Source organism: Bubalus kerabau, chromosome 16 (genome assembly GCF_029407905.1).
Source record: "Bubalus kerabau isolate K-KA32 ecotype Philippines breed swamp buffalo chromosome 16, PCC_UOA_SB_1v2, whole genome shotgun sequence".
NCBI classification, from domain to species: domain Eukaryota; kingdom Metazoa; phylum Chordata; class Mammalia; order Artiodactyla; family Bovidae; genus Bubalus; species Bubalus kerabau.
The window spans coordinates 69,655,474-69,671,237 of NC_073639.1; the positions used below are offsets into that span (position 1 = coordinate 69,655,474).

Genomic DNA, 15,764 nt, shown 5'->3' on the forward strand with positions numbered 1-15,764 from the left:
TTCGTATTTTCCCAAAGCTACTAGTGATTTCTGCTTAACTGAGTGTCGGTTGATGCTCAGGGAGCCCAACTCTTCCCCTTTCGTGTTTCCAACACTGTTGAGTATCAGCCGTGGTGGTAATTGTTTTTTTTTTTTTATTCCATTTATTCCAAATAAGCATGGCAAGGGAGGAGGGAGGGGATGGTGGGTGACGGTTTGGATTTCATGTGGCGCTGACTTGATCCCCTGTCGGACAGGAGGTGTTTTCTCTGGCTCACCCGTTAGGGGTATATCTTTGAATGGAGACCTGCACTGGCCTCAGTGGGTGGCGGGGGGCAGTGGAGACGCTGGGGAGGGGACACGGAGCTCCCTCCCTGGAGTCAGGCCTCAGGGTCAGGGCCTTGGAGCAGCTTTTCCATAGAGGTGGCCGGGAGGGGAAAGCCCAGTCAGTTCCAAGCCACCCAGCCTGGCCTCGACCCTGGGCTTCCATCCCACAGGACTTGGAAAACTGGGCTGCGGCATTCACTCCTTGACCGGCCAAGCAGATGCCTGGCCTGATCAGTGCCCCAGCTCAGGAGAGGCTGGGGGTCCCACGGGGGCTTCCTGTGTCCAACAGGACCCTGGTTCCCTCGGGGTTGGCTTTGCTACTAAATTTAGGCTCTCCTGGATCTGGGTTGATAGGTCTGGGTGGGCTGTGGATAAGATCTAGAATTTAATGGCCCAAGACGGGAGGGATTGGCGGGGGAGGGTCTCCGGGTCACCTGACTTTGGAGGGGCTGCGTGTCACCCATGAGACATCCGGTGGCACCTGGGCCAGGTCACCTTGAATAGCCCAGTGTGGGCTCTGCTGACACTGTGACCTCGATCAGTCCCTCCCGGGATCCGAGCCTTAGTTCCGCCTTCTAAACCCCAGGGGCCTTGGCGAGATCATCCCGGAGGTGGCAACCAGGATTCAGTGTCTGTGGCAGCGTTTCTCCCCAGGCTGGGTCTTTGGTCACCTCTACCGGCCTGCCCTGGGGCAGGGGAAAGGCTTTTAAAATGTACATTCCCATCTCAGAACTAGTCAACAGCCCTGGGGGGAAGGGACCTGCAGGTCCTCAGAGTTTAAACCGATTGAGGGGTCTGTGTGCTCAGTCGTGTCCGACTCCTTGCAACCCCTTGGACTATGGCCCGCCAGGAGCCTCTGTCCTCTGGGATTTTTCAGGCAAGAACACTGGTGCCCACCAAAGCTGGAGAAACACTTCTCCTCTGTGGGAGCCGATACAACCCCAGGGGGTACCCACCTTGTCAAGACTCAGGGTATCACATACTTGCAAAACATACTTGCACTCGTCCGCTATCAGGGTCTGATGAGTGCAAATTTTCATAAGGTCCATGGTCAGCCAGGGACAAGATCAGGCACTTCTGAGGGCTTTCTGAGCTGAGACCAGGAGGCCCCAAACGCCGGAGAGAGCCTCCCGCCACTGCCCAAAAAATGGGAACTCGGGCTGGGTGTCCACAAGGGCTCCAGGAGACAGCCCTTCAGCAGCTCCTGGTTTACCTCGGAGATAAAAACCACTGTCCAAATGGTCCAGTTTAAACAGGTAGTTAGTCGCAGTGGTATGTGACATATCATTAATTTTTTAAAATTAATATATTTTTAGAGCAATTTTAGATTCACAGCAAAATTGAGGGGAAGGTACAGAAATCTCCCATATACCCCCTGCTTCCTACATTCATAGCCTCCCTTATAATACCACCCCCCAAGGGTGGGATATCTGTTAATAGCTGATGAACCTATACTGACACATCATTGTCACCCCAAGTCCACATTCCATACGAGGGTTCACTCTCGGTGGTGTATATTCTATGGGTTTGGAAAATGCATCATGATATGTGCCCATCATTATTGTATCATATAAAATAGTTTCACCACTCTGAAAATACGCTGTGCCCTGCATATTCATCCTTCCCTCTCCTCAACTCCCGGCAGTCACTGATCCTTTTACTGTCTCCATAGTTTTGCCTTTTCCAGAATGTTACATAGTTGGAGTCTTCAGGATGTAGTCTTTACAGATTGGGTACTTTTCATTTAGCAATATGCATTTAAGTTCCCTCCATATGTTTTCATGGTACCCTAATTTTTAAGCTATGTGAAACTGAATTATTTGAAAAATGGAGAAAGTCAGTTTGAAGCAAGTGGAGGGCCCCTGGGTGCTGTCAAATCCAGCCGCACCTGTTCACAGGTGGGGCAGCTGAGGTACAGAGAGGGTTAGCAACTTGCCCAAGGACACACAGCTCTGCAGCGACAGCACCGAGTTCACAGCAGCCACTGCCTTCACGTCAGGCTCCCCAGGGTAGGACTAATAACCCAATTTCCCAATAACAGGCTTCCCTGGTGGCTCAGACGGTAAAGAATCTGCCTGCAATGCAGGAGATGCAGGTTCGGTCCCTGGGTCAGGAATATCCCCTGGAGAAGGGAATGGCAACCCATTCCAGTATTCTTGCACGGAGAATTTCATGGACAGAGGCATGGCTGCAGTTCATGGGGTTGCAAAGAGTCAGACACGACCGAGCAACTAACACTTTCACTTCCCTGATAACCCCCACCCCTAAAACCTCCACCGTCATCCCCCAAACCTCAAAGGAAAGAATTAAATCTCAGTTCTAGTTTTCGACAAAAATTAACTTTCATCACACAAACAAGGTCATTGGGATGAGAGCTCAGAACCGTCAAGGCAGGTGTCATTCCCACTCTCCTTCCACTCCTGCTCTCACTTGCTCGCTCTCTCTCTCACACACACACGTACACGCACACGCACACCACCCTTTCTGAAGGACCCAGTCACCGTCAGCTTCATCTGAATCACCTCCGCCTGCCCCCACCATGACTCACGCAGCTCCGTAATTTTCCTTTCAGCTACACTGTGTGTCTCCCTGATAACTTCATTATTTTGAGGAACTACAGTTTGAAATGGCAACCCACTCCAGTGTTCTTGCCTGGAGAATCCCAGGGACGGGGGAGCCTGGTGGGCTGCCGTCTATGGGTCGCACAGAGTCGGACACGACTGAAGCGACTTAGCAGCACAGTTTGTGGCAGCACAGAAAAGATCTTGGAGAATCGGTGCCAAATAATGTGGCCGGCACTGGCGCTCAGGGTGGCAGGAAGTTCAAGGTCTGGGGGTCCCAAGGGAATTTTTCTCTGCCCATAAAAGACTGCGTGCATTTTCAGCTGTTTCTTGAGTACCAGCTGGGGTTTGAGTTTCAGTTTCATGGAGGGCAACCGGATTAGCTGTCGAGAGAGAGAGATGGTTGCTCACCAGGATTAAATGTCTCCACGCTGGGTATTGCTGTAAGCTTGGTCAGGAGCAATCGGCCCCATTTTACAGATCGGGAAGTGAGATTTAGAGGCTTAAGCAACCCATGGTCACTCAGAGTGAAATGAAAGTGGGACTTGGCGCCTTACTGCCAGAGACTTGTTTGGTCTAGTCTAATCAACAGCGTGAGCCGAGATAACCAATTATGCAATGCTGTTCCACAGATGACGAAGCTGGTTCAAACTCATTTAATCCGTTGACAGTCTAGGAGGGGGCATGATACTAGCCCAGTTTTATCCAGAAATCTGAGAATCAGAGAGGGCTAGTGACTTGCCTGGGGCCACAGAGCCACTGAGTGGTGACGGATCCAGGAGTAACTTTTCCTCCTGTTCTTCCGTCAGCAGTGGGTTGACTCATTGCTCAGTTCTTTCTATGTCACATGTATGTATTGTTTGAAGCAAGATTATTTTGCTTTTTTTTTTTCCCCTCTTACCGCTCCTCTCCACTTGACATGATTCTCCTTCTTGGCCTCAGCACTATTGACATTTGGGACTGACTAATTCTTTGTTGTGGTGGGGGTGGGGGCAGCTGTCCTGAGCAATGTAGGCTGTTTATCAGCATCCCTGGCCTCTGCCCACTAGCACCCTGTCTCCAGTTGTGACAGCCAAAAATGCTTTTATGCCAAGTCTCTTCAGTCCTGTCCAGCTCTTTACAACAACCCCATGGACTGTAGCCCAACAGGCTCCTCTGTCCATGGGATTCTCCAGGCAAGAATACTGGAGTGGGTTGCCATGCCCTACTCCAGGGGATCTTCCCGACCCAGGGATCGAACTTGCATCTCTTATATCTCCTGCATTGGCAGGAGTGTCCTTTTCCACTATCGCCACCAAATGCCTGTGGGTGGACACAATCACCACCTGTTGAAAGCCCTCGTCTAGTCCCATTCTGTCTGACAGCACTTTCTTTGATGATAGACATGTTCTGTATCTGTGCTGTCCAATATGGTAGCCACTATCCACGTGTCAAACACATGAAATGTGCCTGGTGCAACTGAGAGGCTGACATTTACATTCATTTATATTTCAATAGCCCCATGTGGCTAATGGGGCTTCCCAAATGGCTCAGTGGTAAAAGATCCCACCTGCCAATGCAGAAGACTCAGGTTCGATCCCTGGGTTGGGAAGATTCCCTGGAGGAGGAAATGGCAACCCATTCCAGTATTCTTGCCTGGAGGAGAATCCCATGGACAGAGGAGTGTAGCGGACTATAGCCCATGGGGTTGCAGAGTCAGACAAGACTTAGGGACTAAATGGCAGGAGCAGTGTGGCTAATGGCTGCTGTATTCAACAGCAAAGCTCCAGGTAGCAACACAGCAGGAATAGAAAGACAGCCATATGATGGAGCAATCAAATCCTGAAAACAGTCAGGGGAGCCTCACAGCAGAAGCCTGACCAGTCTCTCGCTTCAATCTGGCAACAGGAAACACCAAACCGGTATTCTGTGGGGTCTGGGAGCCATGAGAAATGTCTCACCTGGGAAATGGTTGAAGGCTCCTGATGAGAAAATTGGGGGTCAATCCCTTGGGTGTCGTAGGTGGATCCCTATGTGTTGCTCCAGAGAGGAGAACCGGGGCCAGGATGAGGTCACCCCAGGAGGTCAGCTCTCTGGATAGGAGGGAAGAAGCGGCAGGCCCCGGGCACTGGGAGATAAGGACCCTGGTTCTGCTGCCGTGGGAGCTGTGAGTCCTAGCCGAGTCCCTTCCTTTCCCTGCTTGACAGACCCCAGGACCGGAGAAGGTGGGTTTGCTGGCCTGCGAGGGCTGTGCAGGTCTGCTCTAAGAAAAAAGCAATTAGAGCAGACCCCGCGTGTCCCACCTTGTCCTGAGTGCCCCAGCACTGGATGTGACCAACGGGGCACTGATCGGTCCTCCATCCAGGAAATTCCTTGTGAGCAGGGCTGGGCCTCTGAGCCTCTCTTATGGAAGACGAGCCCTGCTAGTCCTCTCTTGTCCATCCTTTTCCATCTCAAAGCCTCACCTGCTTTGCCCTCCCTCCTTCTAGCCCACCCTGTCTCTTCACACTCTCTCTTTCCTTCTGTGAACTTCCCTACCTTTGTTTCCCACTTATCCCCCTCCCCGTTCTCCTCTTCTAGGAGGATGTGGGTTGTTATGAGTGGCCTGAATCCTCACCCACTTGCTGGCTGTGGGGTTCTCTTGACCTGATTAGGGAAGGGGGGCCTGTGTGCTGACCAGGTCCCTTTTCATTCCCACCTGGCTCTGTGACCACCAGACACAAGGTCTGAGTGAGACTGGCTGGACCATGTACAAATCATGAGTCACTTTTGCCCATTTAGCCTCTAGATAGCAAGCAGTAGTCATCATTCTCTCATTCTACACCCAAGGCAGACATTAATAATCAGATCACCCTTTTCCCTATGAGCCCAGATGGAAGCTCAGAGTCCTTCCCAAGTAACACTCCAGACACAACTACTCATCTATCAGAGGCTATGAGTCGAAGCTACTTGCCTCCCCAGCTGTATTGGTCAGGATCCTGAGAGGAAAGCACTTGACCTTCTTGCCAGGTGAACTCAAGCAAGTGCCTCAACTTATCTGAGTCTCTGCTCTACTGGAGTGATGCCAACCACATGGTTGCTGTCTTGGGGATGAAATGGGATAATGGATTTTAAGATAATTAAATTTCAGGTCCAGTAGGCCTTTAAGAGAGCTGAGAGCAGTTTAGGTGTAAGGTTTCTGTCTCGGTGCTTGGCACAGAGTAGGTTCTCCCTAAATGTGGGTGAATCATCCGGTTCTGGGTCCTGGGCTGGGGTCTCCAGGCTGACTTTGACCGTGGAGTCAAACGAAGATGAAAAGATGACTGCAAGCAGTTATCGGTGGTTAAGCATGTGGGTACGTGGCTGTCCTCTGCCCATTTTATGGCTGAGAAAATTGAGTCTCAGAGAACTTCCTAGGCCCCCACAGGGTGATAGCGGCAGCAGGACATGGACTTGGGCCACGATAAGAGATGCAGATACAGACGACACAAGGAGACACCAGAAATCCCTGCCATAGACTTGCTGGCGATGGCCTGCACTGACCCTTGCCAGCTACACTCCTAATTATCCATCCAAAATCATTCAGTCATTCAGCAAATATGCATTGAGAGCAAAGTATGTGCCAGGCGATGTTCTAGGCTCTGGGGCCGCATACGTGAACATAATAGGTGGAAATGCTGCACCTCTTAGGGGCCGCGTTCTGCACAAGGGGTCAAAAACTAAACAAGAAACACACAGCACGATGGACAGTGAGCAAGTGCTGCGGGGAAAGAGCAAAATCAGACGACGAGCGGCCCCAGGACAGGGAGGAATGGGGCCAGGGAGCCATTCAAACAGGATGGTGAAGGCAGGATCATCGAGAAGATGACTCTGAGCAAAGACTTGAAAGAGGAGAAGACGTGAGCCATGCGGAAGGAAAAGTGTGTGAAGCAGAAGGAGAAGAATGTGCAAAGGCCCTGAGGTGGGAACCCCTGTGGAAGAATGCATCCAGGTCAGCGTCACTGAAGTAGAGGAACAAGGGGGACCCTGAGGGCTGTGTGAGTCACCATCCAGACTCGGGAATTTGTCCTTTGAGACAGGTGAAGTCACTGGAGGATTAGCTGCTGGGTCAAGGCTGGACCTTGAGGGGTGAGAGGGAAAGCCTTGAGGCCACTCATACCAGCATGTCTACATGGAAAACTGTTTCAAGCCATCCCTGGCTTTGGGAGTGACCTTTCCTTTCACCAGCCCTCCTCACCCCTAAGGGGAGACTTGAGACTTCATCCCATGAATTCAGAGCATCTGGGGCCTCTTCATGGGCTTAAAACGGCAGCTGATGAGGCAGGTGTGAGTTTCAGGCCTGGATGAGAATGCGGTGATAAGAACACTTGCTTAAATTAAGGCTTGACAAAGCCGCCCCAGTAGGGTTGGATCCTGATCCTGGGTCAGTGGGGCTGGCCTGGTGCCTTTGAGGGGCAGGATGTGAGGAGTAAAGGCAGAGACTGAGCCCTCTCCTTGCCCCCATGTGCTACAGCCCTCTGGGCCCGCCCACGGCTGGGTTGAGGACAGCCCAGATCATCAGCCAGGATTCCCCCTGGAGCCTTGAAGCCGAGGGCTATTCTTGGGAGGCAGCCACTGACCTGGCGGGCCGGATGGGAAGTGTTGGGAGTCGGGGCAGGGCAGTGACCAGGGCAGCCACCTCAGGTCAGGCCTATTCATAACCTGGGCTCCAGCTGCCCAGGCCTGTAGCAGAGCGGATTACGGCTGTGAGTCACTCCTGGACGCTCCAGTGTCTCCTAAGGCAATGAATCGGGAGGAGGGTCTTTTGTCCTCTTCTCACCCCTCGCCCCTCTCGACCCCAGGGATCTGGCCTCCCGCTTAATCTCCAGCTCAACGTCATGTGCCTTTGCAAGTGGGAGAGCCCACGCTATGGGGTCTTTTTCTTATGCAAAGACTTGGCTGTTGCACTTGAAGGAGTTTTCAGGGTCTCCCGTGGGCACCTGACCTCATCAGAGCTGAAATATCCCTTGTTCAGTCTTTGGCTCTTGTGATTTCACCCTTGCCAGGCCCTGCAGGAGCGCTACGGTGTCCGCCAGTGCTGTGCTGAGTGTTTAACGGACTGGCTCCAGGAGTAAAAGCCGCGATTTATGATTTTTCCTAGTTTCTATAGTGTAAACACTCCCTGCGCTGATTTCAATCTATCACGTGACAGCAACCCACTGAGGAGATGGAAAGCGAGGGCCCCAGTAGGCTCTCGCGAGATGATGAAATTCGCTTGACATCACCTCACGCGGGGTCGGTCAACGAGAGCCACGATGGGATCTCACGAGATGGTGGGAGTGGGTGTGACGTCACCCCACGCTACGCACCTGGAAAGCTAGGGCCACAGTGTGCTCTCGCGAGATGATCGGAGTTGACGTCCTCTCGCACGGGGTTTTAAGGCAAGGGCTACGGTGGGGTCTCGCGAGATGGGTTCTCCTCAGCGGGGTCTCGCGGGATCCGTCTCATCAACTCCCCGGATGTGCTGCTCTCCCTGTGTGAGGAGAGATTGCTTGGAATGCTGTTCAGGCTGTTTTCTTACGGACAAGTTACGGACAACAGCTACTGACAGGCCAAAGGGGCCATTGAAAACTCGTGAACCATGGTAACTAACAGTCGGAGATGGGGGGCTGGGGTCTTTTCCAGGAGCGGGCAGCGAGGGACCCTACTCATAGCTAGAAGTGAGAAAAGTTGAAGGGGGAGGAAAGAGGCCTTGTCCTCCCCTCCTGACCCCCTTCACTAAGATTTTGGCGTATCGTTTAAGATCTGGGTATCCCCAGGGGTTTGGTTGTAGGAACCTCCACAAATACCAAAATCCGTGGAGGCCCAAGTCCCTTATATAAAAAGGAGTAATAGTTACCTTAATATTTACGTATAACCCAGCACAGTTTTTCTCGTATACTTTTAACCATCTCAAGATGGCTGCTGCTGCTAAGTCGCGTCAGTCGTGTCTGACTCTGTGCGACCCCATAGACGGCAGCCCACCAGGCTCCCCCGTCCCTGGGATTCTCCAGGCAGGAACACTGCAGTGGGTTGCCATTTCCTTCTCCAATGCATGAAAGTGAAAAGTGAAAGTGAAGTCGCTCAGTCGTGTCCGACTCTTAGCGACCCCATGGACTGCAGCCCACCAGGCTCTTCCGTCCATGGGAATTTCCAGGCAAGAGTGCTGGAGTGGGGTGCCGTTGCCTTCTCCTTCAAGATTGCTAATAATATCGAATGCAGTGCGGATGCTATCAGCAGTTATAAACACGATGTAAATGCTATATAAATACAATGTAAATGTGAATACAGTGTAAATAGTTGTCAGGGCACAGCAAATTCAACATTTGCTTTTTGGAACGTTCTGGATATTTTTACCATCCCCCCTCCCCACCCCCAGTTTTTTTAATCCACACTTGGTGGAATTTTCAGTTGCAGAACCTGGGCATGTGGAAGGGCTCTTCCTTTTGTGTGGAGTGCTTTGTTACATGCCGGTTTTGGAGTGCACTACGCGCATGCCCCATAGTGCCGTCTGCCATCTTTACAAGCCAGCACCAGCACCATTCAGTGTCACTACAGATGTTCCCCGGTGGAGCTTGAGACGCTGCAGGCAGGATGGGCAAACAGTTGCGCTGCTTCTTAAAAAGTCAAACGTAAAGTTAGCAGACAGCCCAGTAGTGCTGCCGCCTAGGAATCTCCCGAAGAGAAGTGGAAACACATGGGCACTAAGACTTACAGGCCTACTCAGAGCAGCGTAATTCATCTTGCCCCAAAGTGAAAACAGCCCAAATGCCCATCAGCTGGTGAATGGATAAACAGGATGTGCTTTATCCATAAAAAATGGAATGCTGATGTACACAACAATGCAGAAAAACCTTAAAAACATGCAAAATGCAAGAAGCCACATGTAAAATACTGCATTCTCTAGGATTCCATCTCTATCAGAAGTCTGGAGCCGAGGGTGGGGACAGCTAGAGACTGCACATAGGCATGAAGGGGCTTTAGGGGGTGATTCTGGTCAAATCGCCCAGGGTTGCAAAGTTTATCAGAAAGCATCTAAGTGTGCACTTACAATGAATGAAGCTTATGGCAGGCATAGAAGTTATGCCTCGGTGAAGTGGTTTTTATTTTTAACAGTTTAATTTTTTGTTACTGACACCTGGATCCGAGGCTGACAGGTTCTTTCCAGTTTGGGTTTGCTGATTTACATTTCCCCCGGACATTTCTGTTTATACTATGGAAATAAATAAACCATTAAATTCTCTTCAGTAGGTTCTTATTGATGCTGTCCTTCTAGAAGCCTGACAATGGAATGGATAAAGTTGTTTTATTAATAAAATGTTCTTAAGCATCCTTTTCAGGAATTCATACTATTCCTTCAACTCAGATGTGTGCTAATTGATTTGGCTTCTCCAGTTACTGGAGGCTCAGTTGGTAAAGAATCCACCTGCAATGCAGGAGACCCTGGTTTGATTCCTGGGTTGGGAAGATCCACTAGGGACGGGATAGGCTACCCACTCCAGTATTCTTGGGCTTACCTTGTGGCTCATCTGGTGAAGAATCCACCTAAAATAGGGAAAAGCTGAGTTCAATCCCTGGGTTGGAAAGATCCCCTGGAGAAGGGAAAGGCTACCCATTCCAGTATTCTTGCCTGGAGAATTCCATGGACCGTATAGTCCATGGGGTCCCAAAGAGTTGGACACAACTGAGTAACGCTCACGTTTAGGATTTTTAGTCCTACAAGCAACACAGTGATGATGTTTTTCTGGTTGAGGATCACTTCCTCAATTTGTTTTCCAAAAGAGGACTTTCTAGGTCAAAAGTTGTGTATGTTTGTTAAGGTTTTGAAAATGATGCTAAAAATGCTGAATCTTTTCCTCAAAGCTCTCAGTCAGTTAAATAGCCAAGGTTTCCTGCGCTTTCCTCATTTTCATGGTCAAATTATATGACCAATTACCCACTCACAAAAGAAACGCACACTCTTCTGTGATTTCAGAAATCTGGAGAGTGTGGAATAGTTACTAGAAGGGGGTAGGAGGGATTGTCGTGAGTTGGTAATGTTCTGTTTTCTAATTGATACGATTTTATACAGTAAAGTATTCCTGGTTGTACAGCTGAGGGGATTCTCACACGTGATATGCTAGTGTGACCAGCACTCTGTCACCTGAGTAAACCTAGAGGAAACAATCATCATCAAAAAAGTTTATTTGGTAGTAAAGAATTGCATTTTGAGATACACAGATTCTGATTGCAAAGCAGTGTCCTGCTGGGGAGTAAAATTCAGGGACTTTTAAAGCCTTAGGGGAGGTTTGCAAAGAACTGTAATTGATGTTGGAGGCCAGAGCTGGCCTTCCTTAAGGTGACTGAGCACTGAGGCTGTCACTGAGGGAAGTCAGAGTTCCTCTCTGAGACAAACCTCAGGGATTCTTGCCGAGTCCTTGTAATACCTGCCATTTGCACCAGTTCCGAAGTTTTGTGGTTGCAGTTGGGGAGGACGTGTATGAGGTCCACCTCCTTAATGGCCTGCCAGCTCTGTTGTAAAACCCCTTGACATGAGTGACTCCATTTAACTTCACATTTCACAGCTCATGTCAAGATATGACATTTCTATTTTCCTAGAAAGTTCCCCTTGTGCTTCGTCCCAGCTGAACCCTAACAACTCCTCTCACCTCCATTGCTGTTGATTAGATTTGCATGTTTGTTATTTTATTTATAATATTTATATATCTAGATAATATTTATATACCGTGTTGTTGTTCAGTCTCTAAGTCCTGTCTGACTCTGACCCCCATGGACTGCAGCACGCCAGGCTTCCCTGTTCTTCACGGTCTCCCTGAGTTTGCTCAAACTCATGTCCATGGAGTCAGTGATGCCATCCAACCATCTCATCCTCTGTTGCCCCCTTGTCCTCCTGCCCTCAGTCTTTGCCAGTGAGTTGGCTTTTCACATCAGGTAGCCAAAGTATTGGAGCTTTATACTATAGTCATACATAAAAGAATATTTCAAATTAAATTAAAATGTACTTTTAAAGAATTTTAATCAAAATTAGTTTTATTTTATAATTTTAATTTATTTTTAATATTTTAAGTTGAAATTTAATATATTTTAAAATAACACCATGTTTTTATTTTGAAAGTTTAATAGTTTTGATCTGGTCACAGTGCTGGTTCTATTGTTGTGTTCTTTATGTGAGAGCCACTGAGCTATACATTTACAAGTACATACTTTTCTGGCTGTATACGTCAAGAGAAAGTTAAAAGTGTGTGGTCAGGGTTGGCAAGAATTTCACGGCACTGTCCACTCCATAGCCAGCAGCTCTCTGCTGACCATATTCCTCCCAGATGTACATGACAGTGAGTTGTGCCTGGCCTGGTCCCTGGCATCGGAGGGGGTGGGTCTGGGTGGTACCCACGAGCTAACCTGTCTCTCTTCTCTCCCTACTGTGTCTCCATGGGTCAGTTTCTGTGCATCACCTCATGCGCTGCCTGTGTCCATAAAGCTGCATTCCGTGCTGCCTGGCAGAGAGCTCCATCTCATCTCATCTCATCTCACCTCACGGTCCTGGCACTGCCTCAGCATGGCCATCTCATCACGCCTCGCCCTGTGGGAGCAGAAGGAAAGTAGCACTCAGGGCTCGGGCCGCAGCCTCAGGGGCCAGCCAGACCCTCCAAGGACGCGTCCTAGCCCTGCTGTCTCAGGCTACCCCCTCCCACCTCAGGCAGAGGTTCTGACATCCAGAGCTCCCCTGGCGCATGTCCAGGCTCCCTTCCATCTTCCGCCTCAGTTAACCATGGCATCTCCAGTCTAGCCAGGCATTAGTGACCATGCCCTTGACTCCTCCCATGGCTGCTGGTCTCTGTCCCTCAGGAGGTGACGGCAGGGGAATGAAGGTAGACCAGCTGTCCCGGCACCATCCTCATGGCAGCTCTGATGAGCACGGGGCTTTGTGTGGGACAGTGTGGGTGGGGAAGCAGGGCACCAGAGGCAGGGCTGCCGGCTGCCAGCCTTATGCCATGGGGATAGGTTTCTGAGGTCCCTGCCTTCTGTCACCCATGGAAAACTGGAAACAAGCTCTTCTTCCCGTTGATGGCTCTTTTCTCAGTTGTATTTGTTGTAAGAATCCATAAAGGGCTGCCTCTTTCTTTTATGCCTGTTATCTCCCCTGTTCCTCACCCCCACCCTTGTGCACTGATTTGATGAATTGGAGGCTGAAGGGTGGGGTGGTTGAGAAGTGTCTCCTGGCTGCCTCTGCCCCTTGCTGATCTGACGTGGCATAGACTGATGCTGGAGGGAGCGGAATGACACCTGCCCTAGAGCGTGCCTTTCAACCTCACAGTGCAGATTTCGGTCCATGTGGAGAGGTACAGAGGAAATGTGAGCCCAGCCTCCCATGTCCCCGCTTCTCTCCTCCTGGGAGAGGCCTGCCTTATCTCTGGGCCTCTGTTCTGTCTCTTGGTGTTTCCTGTCTCCTTTAGGTTCCTCTTTATCAATGGGGCTGTGGATGTCAAGTCTTTGCCAGCCTCTCAGGGAGGATCTTGATAAGGAGCTTATTTTAAACCAGTATGTAGCTCTGCCATAGAATGCATAGAATGCTTGGAGGTTTTTTTTTTTTCTTTTTCCTTTAAACTCATGAGCAGTCACAATGATGCTGGATAAAGACAAACCCCTGTGGATTACATCCAGTCCCAGGTCTCCATCTCCAAGGTGGCAAGTCTCAGCTGCAATCCAAGTCCACCCAGCTCTGGCTTGGACCGTGTTTCTGGGGTAAAATGCAGGCTTTCCAGCCCAGTGCTGGGGAGTCTCTGGCTGCCCAGGACCGTCAAGAAGTCAGGGCATGGGGTCAGTGGAGTGGGCTATAGCCATAGGGCTGGATCCTTAGATGAACCATGGCTTCCAGCCCTGCCCTCCCTCACCACGCTCCTGGCATAGAAAGTGATTAAGGGGGTGAATTATTTAATCTATTTACCACAAGCTGAGATGGGACCAGAGAGTGTGGATGGTTCCCTGTGACCTGTCCCCTTCTGGAAACTGGAAAAGCTCCTTTTGAAGCGGGTCTTCCCAGAGATGGGGCTGTCCCACACCAAGGATGGGTACCAGTGGGTTCCACTGTGCCAATCCATACTATGAGGACACTGGATCCAGGCGGAAATGGCACTGCCTGGAGCAGCCTCAAGGTTGAGCGTTCCATTTTCATCTGTTGTCCTGAGGTTTCCCAGGGCTTTGCCAGCTTCGCTGTGGCCTCTCATACATGGACTTGGTGCCCGCTTGGCCCCCTCCCCAGCTGCGTCCAAGACTCTTAAAGGACAGCTTGCCCCTACTGGTTCATTCACTGAGCTTTCTCATTCCTTGCTTCTGCCAAACAGATTCGGGAAGAGGACAAGAGCCCTCCACCATCCTCGCCTCCTCCCCTTTTCTCTGTCATCCCAGGGGGCTTCATTAGGCAGCTGGTCCGAGAGACTGAGAAAGAGTCCAAGGAAGCTAGACTGAGGAAAGAGGCAGCTCTTGCCTCTCCGGAACGAGAGGTAAGTGGCCCCACTGGAAAAGGACCAGGTGACTGTCAGCACCCACCTTCCTGTCCCGTGAGCCTACTCTTGAGTCACTTGCCAGCCTTTGTTCCTGCAGTCTCCTCATTGAGGAGTGTCCTAGCTTTAACATAATCTGTTGAACTCCTATACATTTGTCAAAACCCAGCTTACATAGTACATCTCTAGAAAGCTCTCCCATTACCTTCCTCCTTCTGATTTCCACTTCACCCTCTATGCCTGTCTTAATTTTGGTCAGCAGAGTAATTACTTGATCATGTGACTTGATCAACTAGGAATTCCTTAAGAGCAACAACTATCTCATTCAACTCTGTATCTTGAGCAGCTCTCATAGAACTTGGCCCATGGTGAACGCTCAAAAATTTTTGTTGAGTGAATGAATGAATGGTATCAGTTAAGGTATGATGGGAATCACTGACCACTACTTTTGCAGAAAGGGAAAACTAAATATTAGCTACGGATGTATAGTTTGCTTTCAGTTAAGCAGGAAAGATGTTCCGCTGGTGTTCACCAGTTATTGCTGTATTGGTTGTTAACATACCGAAACCCTTCCATCCCAGGTGGTAAATGGCCATGGGCCCAAGTCCCCCAGGCGCTTTCCAGTGGCCATGCTTACCTGGGTCCCTTTCCCAAGTCCGTCAGAATCACCACAAGCCAGTAATCAAAGGGTTACTGCTTGGCACAGGAGGGGCCTCAGGACCCTGCTTCGGATGGCCTCCCTTCTGACTGGTTGGTGTCCACTTGATCTGAACAGCGCTGCTAGATGGAAGCAGTGAGTGGACGAGGTGCAGTCCCTGTGCTTTAAGGACTTGCAGATTGATCCCAGTTGGTGTTCAGGGCCACCTCCGTCCTCCCCCAGCTCTTTGGGCCAGGAAACCCTGGCAGGATGGTGAAGCTGGCACCAGGGACGCAGGCTTGGGTCGCAGTGCACCTGGAGCACCTCACAGTGTTAGCAGGAAGGACCTCTCCTTGCATCTCTGCTGTGCCCTCTTGAGGTGGAATGGATGCTTCGGTGACGGGGCCGAGCGATCTGGTGGCCTCAGAGCCTGGAGTTGGCTTGAGCCCAACCGGCAGCCTGGCTCTGCCTCCCACACCCTTCAGCTGTTGCTTGCCGGGCTGGTCCCTCATGTGCCTGCCCCTGTCCAACCCCAGTGACTGTGCTGCGTCAGGGAAGTCCTGTAGCCACTGAACTGCTGAAATATCCCTGCCACATCCTCGTGGGGGAAGGTGTCAGGGTAGAGAGACTGTTCCCACACCTGCCTGACCAGGCGTAAGTAAGTGGGGGCCAAAGTCAACCCCCCACAGGCTGCTGTTAATGGTCATAATGAGGGTCACTGTGTTCCGTTTCTCACTCGACAGGACTCACTGCTCAGGGGCTCGCCTGATACCCTGTACAAAG

The 15,764-nt window shown here is 50.6% G+C and overlaps 1 protein-coding gene and 1 long non-coding RNA gene across 7 annotated transcripts in view; one reads left to right on the top strand and one right to left on the bottom strand.

Annotated features, from left to right (window-relative positions):
• Positions 1-15,764, top strand: part of MYO18B (myosin XVIIIB) — a 228,925-nt gene that overhangs the window by 490 nt on the left and 212,671 nt on the right. For 4 of the 6 annotated variants that reach the window (XR_008703644.1, XM_055550886.1, XM_055550889.1 and 1 more), the window contains exons 1-3: positions 7,646-8,448; positions 12,282-12,436; positions 14,184-14,344. Coding sequence is in view for 5 of the 6 variants with exons in the window: in XM_055550886.1 (XP_055406861.1) it covers positions 8,273-8,448; positions 12,282-12,436; positions 14,184-14,344 (492 nt within the window). In the remaining variant the exon portion in view is untranslated. Of the gene's footprint in view, positions 1-7,645; positions 8,449-12,281; positions 12,437-14,183; positions 14,345-15,764 lie in introns of those variants that run through there. The other 2 variants (XM_055550888.1, XM_055550887.1) reach the window with 1 other exon arrangement.
• On the bottom strand, positions 6,574-7,646 carry LOC129630350 (uncharacterized). Its single transcript, XR_008703645.1, has 2 exons — positions 7,445-7,646; positions 6,574-7,164 (listed from the first exon to the last, which is right to left on the bottom strand). It is a non-coding gene; the product is annotated as an uncharacterized LOC129630350 (long non-coding RNA).